Source organism: Diadema setosum, chromosome 20, assembly GCF_964275005.1.
Source record: "Diadema setosum chromosome 20, eeDiaSeto1, whole genome shotgun sequence".
Classification (NCBI taxonomy): domain Eukaryota; kingdom Metazoa; phylum Echinodermata; class Echinoidea; order Diadematoida; family Diadematidae; genus Diadema; species Diadema setosum.
The window spans coordinates 11,319,094-11,335,943 of NC_092704.1; the positions used below are offsets into that span (position 1 = coordinate 11,319,094).

The following is a 16,850-nucleotide window of genomic DNA, read 5'->3' on the forward strand; positions in this document are numbered from 1 at the left end:
ACACAAAAGGCCTCAGAAGTGATGTGGATCTCGGGATAAGATGAGAAATGACAAAATACAATTTGTTACCCTTCATCAGGCATAAATATAACATTACTCTTAAAAATCAAAGACCACACAGTCTACATAGACTACAATAAAATTGCGGTTTACACTCGTTCTCTGATTATTTTCAAAATATTCTACATGTACATTGTACAAAACTGCAACCTTTATACAATTACATCATCAAAGATATTAGAGTAAATACAGCACAGTCCCTTTCTAACAAAATTCTCTATACAACAAAGTAAAAACGCGGGTCCCAAAATTATCATCCATAAACTGTAAAAGTGGAAATATTTGCGGTGTTGAAATATTTGCGCATTTCGCACAACCAGAAACTAGCGCAAAAATAAAAGCACATAAATATTTTTGCCTGCCATATGTTCCAGTAGTTGAGGTCTTGATTCCGCGGAATTAAAAACACACGAAACTCTTATTAACCGGCTGAGCACGAAAAATTAATCACACGAAAGTATCCACCTTTACAGTACATTTAACCCTAACTAGGCCGGGGGGGGGGGCCTCCGAGGCCCCCCCTCGACGTTTCGCGCGATGTATCGCTATCGCGAGAAGCTATCGCCGCGACGTTTCATGACTTTTTTCTTTCGAGTCTCCCACATCTTTTGACACCAAATTTGCAATGCCCGGGTGCGCGGTTCCGAAGTTGCGCATAAATATGCACGTGCATGTCAGACCAAAAATTGCTCAAAAACGTGAATTTGTGTACAATTTCAATGCAAACTGTGTTTACAGACAAATTTCATAAAAGCATGATTATTTTGGGGTTTTATTGATTAAAATCAATTAATAACGCATTTTCTTGTTCGGAACAATGTCACGGACAAATTTCATCGGAAAAACAATGAAAAACATAAAGTCGAAAAAACAAAGAAATACATAAGAAATTAAAAAAACAATAAAATACTTAGGAAATTTTTTCTGATTGCGCAATTTTTTTCTCTTATATTTGCTAAGGACACTAAAAAGAATATTTACACAAAAAATGTGCCTGTTTTCAGCTTTATTTAGTGATTTATACCAAATTGTCTGATTTCATACATCATTATGCATAAATTAGCATAATTTAGTGTAAATGATAATTTTTGAAAAAATTAACTTCATGGTACTTTAGATTACATCATAGGCAATGCGTGTGCCAATTTTCGTCGCGATCGTGCGGTCGACGGCCGAGATCCGGAGGGGGGGCCTGGGAGGCCCCCCCCCCCCCCGGCTCTATCATCTACCTGAATAGCGCGGCCTAGTTAGGGTTAAACAACGTTTGGTTATATCGAAATTTTGACATAACAAAAGAAAACTGCTGGTCCTGAGAACTTTGTCATAGCAGGAGTCACCTGTTCATGTTGATCACATCTTTAAAAAAACAATAAAAAATGTAAGATATCGCAATCAAGAGGAATACATTTTTGTATTAAATCGAACATACCTTGTGGTAACAATCCCATGGGCTGGTGTCACATGTGCACACACACAAGAAGAAGGTATCACGTTTGGCCACACTTCTTAAATCTTGCCAAGGAATTGTGTATCTATTATTACCCACAGGTACTACTGTACTACAGCATATCTATTTCACGAAACTTCAAGGAGTGTATGATGTCACATGCGTACAACAATAATAAGAAAAATATAAAGAGAATTTCACAAAATTTCATCTTTTGAAAAAAGTACACATTCCCTTGACTCGTTACTGACATATGTTATGGGTAATATCATTCCCATTGCCTTCAGAAAGAGGCAAGTCAAGTGCTGTTATATTATGCGAAAAAAGTTGAAATATGTTGAATTTTCTTTACATTTTCTTTATACTGTTGTACTCATATGACATCACGAGCCTTAGTAGTCTCCTCATCCAGCGGTTCCAATACGAAAATTTTAAAAATTCATAACTTTTGCATCGACTGTCCAATTTTCCTCAAACTTTCACTGATGTGTTCTACTAATATTGCTGCATTCTCTCAATCCTTATGTTTATGAAGGTGAACTTGTCCTTTAACATATTGACATGCTTACATATGTAAGATTTGAGACATTTTCCCTATTCCCAACCTCAAAACCTAAACAGGCAATTTCAAAGCCTGGAATGCCCTAACAGGCAATTTTTTTCTTTAGGTCACAAAAACAAAAAGCCTAATGTGTTTATCACTGCTCTCTTATTCACATACACGACTGTATCATGGCTGAAATTGAATCACTTTGATAGATAGCATAAAACTCAAAACCATGCACTGAAATAAGATCATAAGTGAGGTGGCTGATACATTAAAAACAAAGAACACATGCGGTCACTGCTGAGGATTACATTCAGTGAAAGGAAGGTTATCTGAAACTTAGAGAGATTTCAGTGGCCAACATTCAGTGGCACTGTGTTCAGAACTTACTGTTTGCATTATAATGTATCCGGATTTGACCGAGAGACAGCGACCATATCAACATCACTACGATTCAGAATTTAAAAAACAAACAAACAAACAAAGATTAAGAAATGGATTACTAATGTGCAACTACAGATGCTTGAGTGCCAATTCAGACCGTAGTAATGTGATTTGTCCAGCGAAGATGATGCATACTGCCCTGGCCACACCTGCCACCCTTGTGGGCTTGGCCATGCTCTTAGGTCTGGGGGACTCCCCTGCTTCTTGCTTGGACACTGGCAGAATGCTGTGCGAGTGATGTCGGTCAGCACTTCATTCCTTTCAGGCCTGGAGACGGACAAAATTTTGGAACAGGTGTTAAAACGTTGTGTGACATACTGCTCATGCTCAACCACTGAAGTCAATATCTAGGACATATGTGAATACACCCACTGAGGTTAGAAATATGTGTAATGCAATGGCCATTTTCTTGGCCGGCAATTACGTAGGGACATAGTCACAAAAGTTCATTACAGAAACTCCTCAGTCTGAGTTCACTCATGACTGTGATACAAGAACGAACCTTACGCCACTGAGATCGTTCAAGTGAATTGTAAGGTCAAACCTGGGGGAAAAAAATAATGACTACATGTAATATGAAAAGTAATTTCTGGACAGGTGGTTGCTGGAAGCAGGTCTAAATACAACTACGCAAGGCCAAGTACAGGCAAGTCTTATTATTGACCCACCACATTTTGGCTCAACACCAAAGTCAGGAAAGCTACATCACAAGTAATTTTGTTTTATCAAGGGTTTAAGACACACTACACACGCGTGTTTTTTTTAGACGGCACAGATTGGGGAAACTAAAAATCTATCGGGGACCCTATCCCTAAACCTAACCCTAATCCTAACCCTAACCATCAAACCCTAACCCCAACCCTAACCCTAACCCTAACCATAACCATAACCAAAAACCCTAACCCAACGTTTTTCCCATAGGTTTAACACGCGCCATGCCCCAATCTGTGCCGTCTTTAAAAAAAACGCACTACACACACACCTTAAAAAGATCCTTTGCAATATGCAGCAAATACTTGCAATGCAATGCTTCCCATACCACTCCACTCTTGACCTTCAAAAACAGTACAAGCAACTCCTGTTAAAACAAAGTTTTTGGGACTAGCAGTTTTCCTTTGTTTCGTCAAAACTTGTTTGCAGCTCAACAAATTTTTGCAATGAAAATTTGTTATAACCATGTTTGTTATGACACGACTGCACTTAGAAAGTGATTCAAGTTGCGTTATTAGGAGCTACATGGTGTAGATGAGAGAGATGAAGCACAGAGCTCAATGATTTTGTTACCTTGGGTACCTTGGTTGGGGCAATGCTCTTATATACTGTGTCTGTGAATGGATCCCCCTGGCGGAGTTTCCTGCAATGAAAAATGCATCAACAGATATAACAGAATTTGATTCATTGCAATTACGTGTGCAGATTCAAGTTAGCATTTCATCTACAACACAGCTGTCAGGCTATGATGGAGTTGTACTCTTGTCATTTTTTAAGAGATGCATGAGATTTGCAAAAATTGGGAAGTAATAACAGCAAGTTTGGATGAAACAGACAAAAAAACAGGTAAATACGAAGAAATGTGGCATCATGTTCACAAAAAAAATAATGTGCAGATTTTGTTATGCAACAGGGTACCAAAGAATAATTATCAAAACTTTGTCCTCGCAAGCTGAGTAAGCAAATTCCTCAGAAATTCACTCGGAATTGTAGAAGAAATACTCACAAATTCTGTATTGATTTGGCAATTAGATAAACATGTTCTTTAACTGAATATAAAAACAAAACATATCACTGCACTAAACAGTTGCACACTAAAAAAAAAAAGGATCGGCTAATTCCTGTCATACTGTATGATGGCAGATATCATGCTAGTATGAGAATTTGTACCTGTAAGGATGCATAGGCTACTATTGCCACTGTGAAAGCCAGAGGTCAGCCTTGTCTGAAGCCCTAGGTAAGGTGTCTCAATTCTTGCCTTCTTTGTTTTCATTTGTTAAGATTGCAAGTACACGATTGTGCAAACCTACTGAACGAAATGTATCTTTACAAATGCCTCACGACTCCCTTCCAATATTTCAAATGATATATAAACAATACTTGGTTTAACCATAAGTAGAACATACAACAGAGAGGTATACCACTACCAACTGAGCATACTTATTTCCTGATGGCTCCTTGTAGCTGACCACGCCTTTGGTCCTGCGCGCCCTTCTCTGGGGCACCTCCGGAGCATTCTCCTTCATGGCATCCCCTGCAGAAAGATCTCCCTTGCCCCCTGTGCGCACCACTTCATCCTCACGGCTCTCCTCACCAGCTGCTAATGTGTTGGTCACGTCTGTCATGACCCTTGACACAGACACGCCGTCGGTTCTGAAGACCTTGTGTGGCTTGTCCTCCCGGTCGCCGGTGGAGCTGTCTTCAGCCCGCCTCTTCTTGCTCTTGCTGGAGTTCATATTATTCCTCCCAGCTGCTTCATGGGCATCGGCTGATTGGTGATCACTTGTTTCCTGGGGCGAGGGGGCATGCTGATCTTGCCGTACCCTTTCGTGATTCTCAGTTGCTGAATCACAAGATGTTTTTCTGGCTACACCCTGGGTCAACTCTTTGTCATGGCCAAGTTCATCGTCAAAGCATTTCGAGGGAATCAAATACTGTTCGGTAGACTTATTTGAGTTTGAACTTTTCTTTCCGCACTCCTCCAGCACCTTAGCGCTGTAACGGGAATGATCATCACCATGCACATTTTTGGGCTCATGAGTTACCTGCATTTGAGCACAATCATTCTCTGACTGAACATCCAAATCAAATGTTACATTCAGGTTGGATGTCTCTGTCCGTTTGCGTGACTTCAGGATTGTAGTACGTCTTGGGACTGGTTTGAGTTTGCCCTGAGCATTGCTTGCCGAGACCAGAGGATCTATGTCTTCCAGGACATCATGGGTAACATTGAGGCTTTTCTGCCCCCCTTTACAATCAGGTACATTGGCATAATCATCACAGGAGTCCGTCAGTTTCATGTCAGAAACCTTAGAGCTTCTTTTCTTCTCTGTCTCTTTGCCAAGACTCAAGCTGCGGCTTTCAATCTCAGCATCCTCCAATTCCAAGAAAAACTGCATCTTTGAGAGCTTGCGTTTGTTGGAAGACTTTCGCACGAGGGGTCTCGTGATCAAATCGCTAAGACTCTCCCGCTCCTCCTTTTGGTTGCTGCTCTTCCGCGATGGCAGGGAGGATTCGATTTTGCTCCTCCTCTCGGGGTTGGTGACCTCGCTCAAGTAGGAGGCATCGAGATTGTTCAGCTCTTCCAGGAGAGCCTTCTCTGACGTTACCTTCTTAGCCTCCGGATTCCTCGGGGTGACAACCGATTTTGATTTTCGGGACTTTCTCTTGATCACGCCATGTTTCCCCACATTCTCTTGGCCTTCTGAGCTGTGAGTATGCAGCAGTTCTGTGGTTTTCGCAGAAGATGGAGAATCTCTCACTGATCTGTTGTGGTCACCGTCCCCTTCAGGCATTCTTGCCTCCTGGCTGGCCATCGCATCAGGAGCTGGCTGGGTCTGAGGATGCGGTTTGTGTAGGCGGGAAGGGGTTGGATGGGAAAAACTGTCCCCAACTGACAGATCAAAGATGGACATCTGTGCAACATCCCTGTCGTCCATCTTGTCCCGCTTCTCCTTCTTGCTCCTAGCCTTCGAGGGGATCTTGGAGCTATGTTTGACCAGTCTTGAGGATTTTGATTTGTCCTGAAGTTTCCCTTTTTTCATCACAGGCAACTTACTCTTCTTTGAAGTTGGCTGACCATGAGCACGTTCCTCTCCGATCTCAAAGTTGTTTTCACCTTTGCTCATGGCCTCGACATCTCTATCTCTGCCAGATTCCAAGACCGAAATGTGTCCTAGAGCTGTGCTCGTCATCTCCATATCTGCCAGGCTGTAATCTGATTTATTTCCGCTGGAGTCTTCTTTCTCTTTCTGCAGCTGACTGGCCTTGTCCTGCCTATTACTTGGGTCTATGGAGTTCCCTTTACCAGAACTGCCATCTACTTTGTGCCTAATCTCTTCAGCCTGGGCAATCACCGATGCATCCTTTCCACTGGAATTGTTCTCTTTGCCCGAGCATTCCGGCTGTCCTTCACCGGTAATCCCACCAATTTCAGCCTCTGAACGCTCACTCGCCGGCTCGTCTTTTGTTTCACTGACGCCCAACTGGACTGCCGCCTCCCGATCCTCATGACTGTGCTTGACAAATGTGCCCCTCCTCTTCAACTGTCTTTTGCTTCTCCTGCGACTTGCTGTCCCATTATTTACGTCCTCATCTGGCCCCATTTCCATGGCTTCCAAGTCTGCCTCCATCTCCTCCTCCACTAAATTCTGCTGTGGAGCAACGGTTTCCTCCTCTTTTCCACGTCGCCCACTCTTTTTCCTTCTCTCCTTGCCACGCTTTTCCTCCGCATCGTCATTCTTGCATCCATCCTTTCCATCGTTCTTCTGGTCTAAGGGCTTCCCACCAGCGCGATCTTTCTTTGACTGCCTGCTGCGCCTCTTTCGCGGAACCCTTACATCTTCCGTCAGCTCATCTTCATTTCCATCTGTATCAACGTGCACAGCATCAAATAAATCTGCATTTGAGTCGAGCGATGACTTCCTGCGGACAGGATTCTCTGCCGCTGCCTCATTCAGCATCATTTCAGTCTCCTCAGCCACCTCCTTGATCTCAGAATCTGTCGTGAAGTTGGTTCCAGGATCCTCACGTGATACTGGCATTGGTAACAGCTCCTCAGGCGTGATGTTTCTGGTATCCCTTCTGGCCGTCACTGAAATATTGGATGGGAAGTGATCAAATAGTGAATTGGATGGGAAGTGATCAAGAAGTACTGATGCAATCAGTACTACACCCATTAATTTATGTTTGTTTGTTTTTTGCTCTAGAGCCTTAAAAAGATGAATTTATAGTTTTACAGCTTTATATAATGAAGAATTTTATCGCAAAATGGTTGAGGTGCCATTTCCAAATATTTCAAAGCAAGTCCATCACCACAGAGCAAAATTCAACCTTTCCTGTGATACCTCACTTGCAACATAACATTACACAAGGAATCTCAAATTCACAAGAACGGAGTTAACTTGTTCTGCCATAAAACCCTTTATATATTGACTCAATAAAGTTGGTCTTCAAAGGAAACTTATTTAAGGCATTGATGGAAAATCCTTCAATCTGTTAAGTACACCAGCAGAACTTAAAAAAGTGAAATGAGGAAATCAAGAATTTGCATATATGAAAGAGTCCACAAGTTTGCCACCAAATGTACATCGTTTGCACGATTATCACACAAGCTGCAGCTAAAACAGGCACTTTAACTTTCGTGTGATGAACCTTGCCCCTTTCCATTTTGGTTGCTGCTGCCGTTTTAAATCAACCCGTTGAGGACGGGCTGACTTTGCTACAACATGAATTTCCCATAGACACTTGCCCGAGTATACTCGGGACTTGTCCTCAACAGGGTTAAGAATGCAAACAGTAAGGTGTATTGCTGGAAGGCAATGTTCATACTAGCTCATAAGCAACTTGGCATCTTAGGAAATCACAATTATAGCATAACACAAGGATGTCCACATGGGGCCTCTGCACTGAACTTCACAAAGAGCAGCAACGATACAAGTGATAAAAAAAAGCAACAAAACTTGGTGGTTCAGAGGACAAGACAAGTACCGGTACCTTTGCCCTTTTTGGATGGGGGACAGTCGTCCGACATGAACATGAGAGGTATGTCTATGTCTGGAAGGTCTGGGATTTCATCCTGGGGTCTGTCGCTGGACGAGTCCTGGCATAGATCCTCGTGACCGCCCACTGGACCCTTTGAATGGGCAGACATCTTTTGCAGCTTCTTCTTATTGACAATGTTCTGATTGAAGATGTTTGGATTGCTGGATGGAGCCGATCTAGGTTAATAAAAACACAGACAAAAGGGACGCATAGTAGATATACAGTCAATTGTGCCTACGTTGAATCAATTTGGACTGAAGAAATAGCTTCAACTGAGAGAAAATTCAACTTATGAGGGATTAAAATCAATAGAATATGAAGAGAAGAGGACTTAAAAAGACCTTTGACTCGGGCGATCATTTGACTTATAAGAGGCCAACTTAATTACTCTATACGCCATATATTTCGTGAGTTAAATTTTCGCGAATTGTGAATTTCTGACGATTTTGCGAGTGGTTAAGTTCGCGATCGTGGAGTCCTGTACTGAACGGAGAAGTGTACATGCATACGTCACATTCACATCGGGATCAGAGTCAATATTTTCGCGTGTCTCTAAATTTCGTGAATAGCACCGTACTCGTGAAATTCGCGAAAATAAAAACCTCGCAAAATATTCGGCGCATACAGTAGTCTTAAGTATACTCGGGCAGGTGTCTGTGGGAAAAGTGTGTTATAGCAAAATCTTGTGTTATAGCAGAAGCTTGTCTTCAATAGGTTAGAAAGAATTTTTTTTCCCCCTTTGTTTTCTCATCTGAGTATACCCTTTTTATACAGTGCAGTCTTATATTATGTTTTGAACACATCAAGAGTTGTTCGAAAATGGGTCACTGCTGACACTATCAATCACGAATGTCCTCAACCACTTTTCTTTGGAGCTTTGAGTTTAACCTGGTGCACCTGCTATATTCCCTTGTTTCACACAGGTTTTTTGTAGAATACATGTAACAGAGTATTCAAGTAAGGCATGAGCAAAATTTGAGCAAAGTGTGACCCATACAGAACTCTTTCTGGAAGTGACTGACATCTCTCCTAGGCCAAAAAAAGTTTTAATCATCTTTGAAAATGTGTTCTACTTGATTTTTAAATGTTACATCTTGACCATGGTTTGCATAATGAAATACATCTCACAACATAATTTGCTATTAATCAATGCTATACAGAGACAACTATTGTCTGAGAATCCTTTTCGATGATACTTTTAGATAATCTACTTGCATCAATGCAAGTACCTACTTGCATCAATGCAAGGAAATTCTCCCAATCTCCAGAGCACAGTATACACATTCCAGTAAACCTGTGCTACTCTTAACCACTCCATGCTAACCATGCTATGATTTGTGACAATGGTTTAAGTTAACGAGTCAAATCCTCACCTTCCCGCACTTCTTTTCTCCAAGTCGGACGAGGATGTGTCGTCGTCGTCAGACGTGGCACACGACTTGCGAAACATCATGCCAAGGCTGCTGTCCTTGGTGGATCTCGGGATGTGGCACATGTCCAGAGCCTGACCGAGAATGCCAACAGTGTCCAGGAGGCTGGTGGTCACTTTGTTCAGCAGGTCTCGTACCCCTGAGATTTGATTCTACAATGCAGAAGTGAAGACAGAAGGCGTGAGGACATGTGGACGTGTTGTTGTAGTCTATGCATCATTTGATTTGTCCTCTGACAGATTTTATCATCATTTGATTGCTTTACTTGTTTGTCACTGACACTACAAACGTACAGGTGCACATGAAAACCTTTACCCTTAAAAATAAATCTCCATTTTTCTTTAACAAGGATTGCATTCCAATGATTGAACTCTAATCAAACTGTATAAATAGTAAATTGTTAATTGTCATAATTAGAAGCACATATGCACGCACCCTGACATTACTACAGACTGCGTGATGCGCAAAGAAGACAATGGAGGCAACGTTACTTAGCAACACCTACGCGCTTTACTCTTGGTGACAGCTCAACTTCAGCAACCTTCGTATCAATGCTAACGGGGATCGGCAGTATTATCAACAGCGCCCTCTACACTACCGGGACTATGCACCTTTAAACCCTTTCTTGAATTTGGGCTGTAGGTGCCTGGAAATTTACAAAAAGGGATCAAAGCTTTTGAAAAAAATTTGCTCAAACCCTGTACACAGACTTGTTCCTCATTGTTTCTGCTTCTACTCACAGAAACTGTTTTTTTACCTCCGCCAAGGGAGGTGGTTATGCTTTCGTTACCGTTTGTTTGTTAGTTAGTAAGTTTGTCCGTGTGCAAAATAACTCAAAAAGTAGTTAACGGATTTGGATGAAACTTGCATGAAAGGTTGAGAATGACACAAGTAGCAAACGATTAACTTTTGGTAGTGATCCAAGAATTTGGGGGGAATTTATGAAGGATTTTTGATATTTTGACAGGTAGGGTCAATGAACTTGGGAGTTCAGGCTGCCTGTATTTGAGGTTTGCATGCGCGCACTAAAGTGCGTGCTCTAGTTTCTGCTAGGGCGAGGCGCGCCTTGCAGCTGAGGGTTTATGATGTAACAAAGGCTTCTACATTGGGAAATTGGGCGACTTTCAGCACACAATGCTATAAGTACTTTTGGGTGGAAATCACTGATATCTCTATGGAAGAACAAGATCAGTGGTGGAAATGAGCTGCATGCTTGGCGGAGGTCTGCGCTTTCAGAGTGCTTTTCTAGTTAGTGCAAACTTTTCCCTCTTAATTAACCCCAAGAAAGCAGCAGAGACCCACCCTCTGCTTGCTGTGCTGCTCCTGGTACCGATTGATGACGCTCTGTAGGAGCTGGCGCTCCCGCTGGAGCTCAAGGAGAGCCTGCTGAGTCTGGCGGAACTCGGTCTGCGCCACCTCCAGGGACTTGGCCAAGCTGCGATTGTTCATCCGCAGACTGGTTTTCAGAATAAGATTTGCTGGAAAGACATAGAACATAAGGTTATCACACGTACAAGTGTACTTGCTGTGGGAATGCATGAAAGATATTACTCTATCACTATGTTGTTCATCCACAGACTGGTTTTCAGAATAAGATTCGTTGGACAGACATGGGACATACAATGTAAAGGTTATTACTTGCTGTGAGAATTCACGAAAGATATTACTCTCATTGCAATACATATGTTGTTCATCTGCAGACTGGTTTTCAGAATAAGATTTGCTGGACAGACATGTGACATAAAGGTAAAATACTTGCTGTGAGAATGCACAAAAGATATCACTCTATTGCTATATGTTGTTCATCAGCAGATTGGTTTTCTGAATAAGATTCGCTGGACAGACATGGGACATACAATGTAAAGGTTATTACTTGCTGTGAGAATTCACGAAAGATATTACTCTCATTGCTATACTGTATGAGCTGAAATTTTCGCAGTGGTTTTATTTTCGCGAATTTCGCGAATCGCCTTTGAACCACGAAAATAACACACAAATAACTAAGTTCAGTTAGACCCTCACAACCGTGAAATTAACAACACCTGAAAATGTCCTCCGAGTAGCAATTCACGAAAGTATCTGTACACGAAAATTTCAGCTCATACAGTATGTTGTTCATCTGCAGACTGGTTTTCAGAATAAGATTCGCTGGACAGACATGTGACATAAAGGTTAAATACTTGCTGTGAGAATGCACAAAAGATATTACTCTATCACTACCGGTATATGTTGTTCATCAGCAGATTGGTTTTCAGAATAAGATTCACTGGACAGACATACATTATAGAACATGAGGTTATTACTTGCTGTGAGAATGTACGGAAGATACTACATGTATATCACTATATTGTTGTATTTCATTTTAGATGTAGCCATTTTCATTTTCTTCTCACTGAATGCATGCATGTTGTGAATGCATCATGCATTTCAGTTTTTGTTGTGAATTTGATGATGTGTGCAAAGTGTGGTAAATCTACTCACTGTCATGTTGTGGACCAATTACGGATATACTGTAGGTTATACAGACTGTACAATGACCGATATAATTATAAACTTCAAATTGAAGAACAAATTTAACACAGAAAAGCAAAAGATATAAGATGGATGGCCAAACTCACCATTCTTGTAGCGAGACCTCGATGAGCTGAGATCGGCCTGGATCTTCTTCCGTCTCTTCTCCTTCATCTTGGAGCGAATGTCCTCGATGCTCCTTTCCAGCATCCCGTCTTTATTCGAGGGTGGATCATCCTTTGCATCCATGTTGTATCTGAGAATAACAATTCGGATACCCACCAATCAGCGTGAATCAGGGTAAACTAGTACAAGATACATTGTAGATGAAGAAAAAAGTGGTTTGCGAGGACCCCACAAGCGTCCTTCAGCAGGTCAGGGCACATGCTCCACGCTAACAGGCCAAACTATTTTTAATACAGTATTTACAGACACTCTCAGAGACATTCTACAATATGAGTGAGGATCTATATTTGCAAAAAATATCCCACAGGAGTAAAGGAGCCACATAATAATAATGATGATGGAAACTCTAGTAAATATAATCATCATTATCATAATTATGATTTTGAGATCATTTTAACAATGGGTAATGATAATGTAATGATTTACATATTGCATATCAATTGTCGTTTAGTCTATGCTTTCCCTTTACATACGCATAAATTACTTGGGTATCATGTGAGAAGTCACTGACACATTTTATGAACAGTTGAACGTGTCCCAACGTCAGATACCGTGAAGAGGCAGATACCATCGGTCTACGTCTGGTCGGGCTAACTAGATTCCTGTAAAAATTAATTAATTAGAATAAAGATTTAGACAGAAAAATCTGTCTGTCCGTTGAAGTTTTTATCATTTGTTTTACTTTTACAGCTCAGGCCAGGGATTCCATGAAGTCAGATGTGTGAGTTTCTGCCGAACATATCCCCAACGAGTGATGACAAAAAAGATCAGGAGATATACAGTAGTCTTACAGACCAATCTTTCGGTCAAATTCTTGCACTGCAGCTCAATGTACAACTTTTTGACGTAAAACTGGTGAGCTGTAGTTCAATCCACATTTATTCAATGCATAAACTACATTATCCCACATTGTAATTTGCATGGGACTGCAACACGATGCATCCATGTAGGATAAGCTAGAGCTCTTTCAGTGTAACGTTTTAGACAGAAAAATCCATCCGTATCCCACCTAGATCAGTCCGGGAAACCCGCTCATGAGGACCGCCCCCGCGTACGAGGATGGTCCCTCCTCATGAGGACCTCCCCCCTCCTCATGAGGCCCCCCGGGGAACGCCTCATGAGGCCGCCCCTTCACTTCTTATTCATCTCACATCTGACGTATAAATTGTCGCAACTTTGCACGGTGATTTTTTGTTACACACACATGTCCACTATCCATGATGAAAAGAAGAAAAAATCCTGTCTGTTTTTTTTTTTTAAAATCGAGTTTTAATCAACCGATGCAGAGCGCCCATCAAAACACGGGCGCCAACGCGTTCGCACAGTGCAAGACTGCCGCACCTAGCGGCCTGATCCGACTAAATATTTTCGATGCTTTTTTCTGCGGCTCTCACCTCTCCGCGCACGAATCAGCCTCGTGAAGCTGAAGTCTGACATCTTTTTACACAAATTCGTAACGAGAAAAATTAAATCAGTACTAACCTGATCTTGTCCATATATTCCAAATTACTATTCCACACTGATAGAGTAGGTGGGTAGATGACATACTACAGTTTGTTAGCAAAATAATCACTTTGTAGGTATGACGAGTTCACTTTCTTCGTCAATTCCGCCCACGGTTCCGCCGCCCGCTTACCGTTTGGGCGCTTTTTCTGGAATCATCCCGCCACGCGACGTACGTCGCATCACATCACGCATCCAGCACATGGATAGTGGACATGTGTGTGTAACAAAAAATCACCGTGCAAAGTTGCGACAATTTATACGTCAGATGTGAGATGAATAAGAAGTGAAGGGGGGGCCTCATGAGGCGTTCCCCGGAGGGCCTCATGAGGAGGGGGGAGGTCCTCATGAGGAGGGACCATCCTCGTACGCGGGGGCGGTCCTCATGAGCGGGTTTCCCGGACTGAGATTGCTAGAGGAGTTTCTTTTAAATCATTTTTTTACTTAAATACGGCCCTCCTCCGAGGGGATTTTGTGAAACTTGACGTTTTTGTTTTCTTTAACTCTGCGGAAGATGTGTTAGACTAGTGTGTCTAGGCCCTAAACCTAGAAACCTTTGTAGGTCTATAATATAGTCATAGAAAACTGCAACCACTGACTGTGTTTCACACACACACTCACACACATCCAAAGTTTGCAAGACAAGAAAGAATCTTCAAGTTTGAAGGAAGCAGACTGAACCAGAACTTCAGAAGATGTAGTAGACAGAAAGATCTGTCTGTCCGGAAGAGTCTTTTTCTTTTTCTTTTTTTCCGTTATCGCTCTCCTCGAGGGGATCCGTGAAGCCAGACGCAGTCTCCGCGGAACGTATCCTCTACAACCAGACACAGACGGATCTTTTGGTCTTGAAAGAAGAAGAAGAAGAAGAAGAAGAAGAAGAAGAAGAAGAACTTAGAAGAAGGAGAAGAAGAAGAAGAACAGAAGGAAAAGAAGAAAAAGATGAAATCGAAGAAGGAGAAGAAGAAGAAGAACTTAAGAAGAAGAAGAAGAAGAAGAAGAAGAACTTAAGAAGAAGAAGAAGAAGAAGAAGAAGAAAGAGAAGAAGAAGAAGAAGAAGAAGATGGTGAAGATATCCCCGACTACAAGATACAGACCGATCTTCCGGTCAACTTTTAATGTACGTGTGCTGAACGTCATATCCATGGGCCAACTGCGCGGCGGCAAGTAGTCCACTTCCTGGACTGTATTCGTAGTGTGCCCGCGTGTGTACGGACGCACGTTGATGGTGTCTGTATGTACACTGTATTACACAATTCACCCCTCCTGAATTTTTTTCGGGAGTACCAATTGGAGTGTCGCAATCAGCGGTTGGGCGCATTGGGTGGGTGCCGAGTGTGTGGGGACTGCGGATGATAAGAATCGTCCAGTATCTGGATTAGGCGGCAAGCGGATGCGGCATGTGATGCGGCGCAGCGAGGAAGCGCGAAGCGGACATGGGCCGCTCGCGGGCGGGCCGGCTCGCCGACCGAGGGTCGAGGGCGAGGGGTCTTCATGGTGTCAGTGCGCAGTTAGTGTGCCAGTCACTGATGAGTCAGTGCAGCAGTGGCAAAATTCATCGTAATCGTTCCACATTCGAAATTCATGCACTTACAAAATCATTGTAGACATCCTACTTACCACAATTTGTTCTGTCTTTTCTCTGTCTCCTGTGCGGCTGTAAATATGTAAACCTCTGACGGCACTTTGTTTACAAATGCTACGCCGACGATTGCCTTGTCCTTGTCAAACAGACGCCATTTTGAAAACTGCGCTTTAACAGTTTTCCAGCATTCTGATTGGTTAAAAGGTAGCAAGTGTAGTCTAAGCATTCGGACACGAAAAATCGATAAAATTTTATTGTATTGCCCCCCGCGGCGTACCAGTCTTTCGAAATCCAGCAGCTTACAGTACGGTAGTCATCACAGGGGCCGCGGAACGGGGGTGGGGGTCACGGTAGGAGTGGGGGTGGGGTAGCGGTGGCGGTGGGGTGGCTGTTTGGCTCTTTCAAAAAGCACACATGCATCACACAATAAAGATCATAACATACTGTACTATATAAATTTATTACAAGATTATACAAATTTCTTTATGAAAACACATTATCAATATTGCGAATGAAAAAGAAAGAATTGTGTATTACATAAAAAGGAGAAAAAGAAAGGGATAAACGTAAAAAGAATAAACCCATAAATTTCGTGCACACACACAAACACACACAGAACAAAACCCATGATCTGCCCGAATATTACTTTCAAACAAGTGAAATGTTTAGAGAGGCTACCAAAAAAAAAAAAAAAAAAAAAAAATGTGTAAAAGAGGAGTCCTACTTCTTGGTAGGGTCTATGGAAATTGCGAATCAAAAAAGCCACTCTTTACCACTGGGAGCAGTGGTTAACAAAGTGTTCGAGTTATCATATTTGATGCATAATAGCTGGTATGCAAGCACGCCGGAACACTTTTAATTTGTTTGTTTTGTTCTGTTCTTTTTTGGGGGGAGGGGGAGTTGGGGGCAAAAATTTCTATGGGGGCACATATTCTATGTGACAATGTTGAGATCCTCGGCGAGGGAAGCGACCGAGCGGGTGGGGGAGGGGGGGGGGGAAGGGTGTATGTGGGAGGGAGATAGGCCTACCCCCTCCCAAATTGAATCATTTGAATTGTTCCTTGTGTCATTATCAAATTTTCCTGCAAGTTTCATTCGAATCTGTCCACACCTTTTGAGTTATTTTGCACACCCAGGCATACCAAAGCCGATGAGAACATAGCCCCGATCGTTTCTTGGCGGAGGTACTTGAGTACTACTCAGGTACAATGTACTACTAATTACTAGAAACTAACCCCTCCTCCCAAAATAATAACAACAACAACAACAACAACTGCTACTAAAACTAAAACTAAAAAGACATCCTACTCCGGCCATATGTTCCTCCCACCCCTGCCAAGTACAATTTTACTATTAGATATACCTAAACACAAACCACTCATTGAA

General features: G+C 42.2%; 2 protein-coding genes across 2 annotated transcripts; both read right to left on the bottom strand.

Moving 5' to 3' along the window:
- Positions 1-2,490: 2,490 nt before the first annotated feature.
- Positions 2,491-7,277, bottom strand: LOC140243283 (uncharacterized). Its single transcript, XM_072322951.1, has 3 exons — positions 4,650-7,277; positions 3,783-3,852; positions 2,491-2,765 (listed from the first exon to the last, which is right to left on the bottom strand). Exons 1-3 carry the CDS (start codon positions 7,250-7,252, stop codon positions 2,760-2,762), a joined length of 2,679 nt encoding a protein of 892 aa, XP_072179052.1. The 5' UTR covers positions 7,253-7,277; the 3' UTR covers positions 2,491-2,759.
- A 901-nt stretch (positions 7,278-8,178) lies between these two features.
- On the bottom strand, positions 8,179-15,553 carry LOC140243399 (uncharacterized). Its single transcript, XM_072323080.1, has 5 exons — positions 15,500-15,553; positions 12,301-12,449; positions 10,985-11,160; positions 9,626-9,834; positions 8,179-8,428 (listed from the first exon to the last, which is right to left on the bottom strand). Exons 2-5 carry the CDS (start codon positions 12,440-12,442, stop codon positions 8,179-8,181), a joined length of 777 nt encoding a protein of 258 aa, XP_072179181.1. The 5' UTR covers positions 12,443-12,449; positions 15,500-15,553.
- Between the last annotated feature and the right edge of the window lie 1,297 nt (positions 15,554-16,850).

What these genes read in the sequence shown, in the direction of transcription:
- LOC140243283 (XM_072322951.1), bottom strand. Translation starts at nt 7,252, where the DNA reads ATGCCAGTATCACGTGAGGATCCTGGAACCAACTTCACGACAGATTCT. An exon ending in AAGGAGCCATCAGGAAATAA is followed by an intron (nt 3,853 to 4,649) that starts GTATGCTCAGTT and finishes TTTTCATTGCAG; the next exon opens with GAAACTCCGCCAGGGGGATC.
- LOC140243399 (XM_072323080.1), bottom strand. Translation starts at nt 12,442, where the DNA reads ATGGATGCAAAGGATGATCCACCCTCGAATAAAGACGGGATGCTGGAA. An exon ending in AGCAGCACAGCAAGCAGAGG is followed by an intron (nt 9,835 to 10,984) that starts GTGGGTCTCTGC and finishes TCTGCATTGTAG; the next exon opens with AATCAAATCTCAGGGGTACG. An exon ending in GAGAAAAGAAGTGCGGGAAG is followed by an intron (nt 8,429 to 9,625) that starts GTGAGGATTTGA and finishes TTATTAACCTAG; the next exon opens with ATCGGCTCCATCCAGCAATC.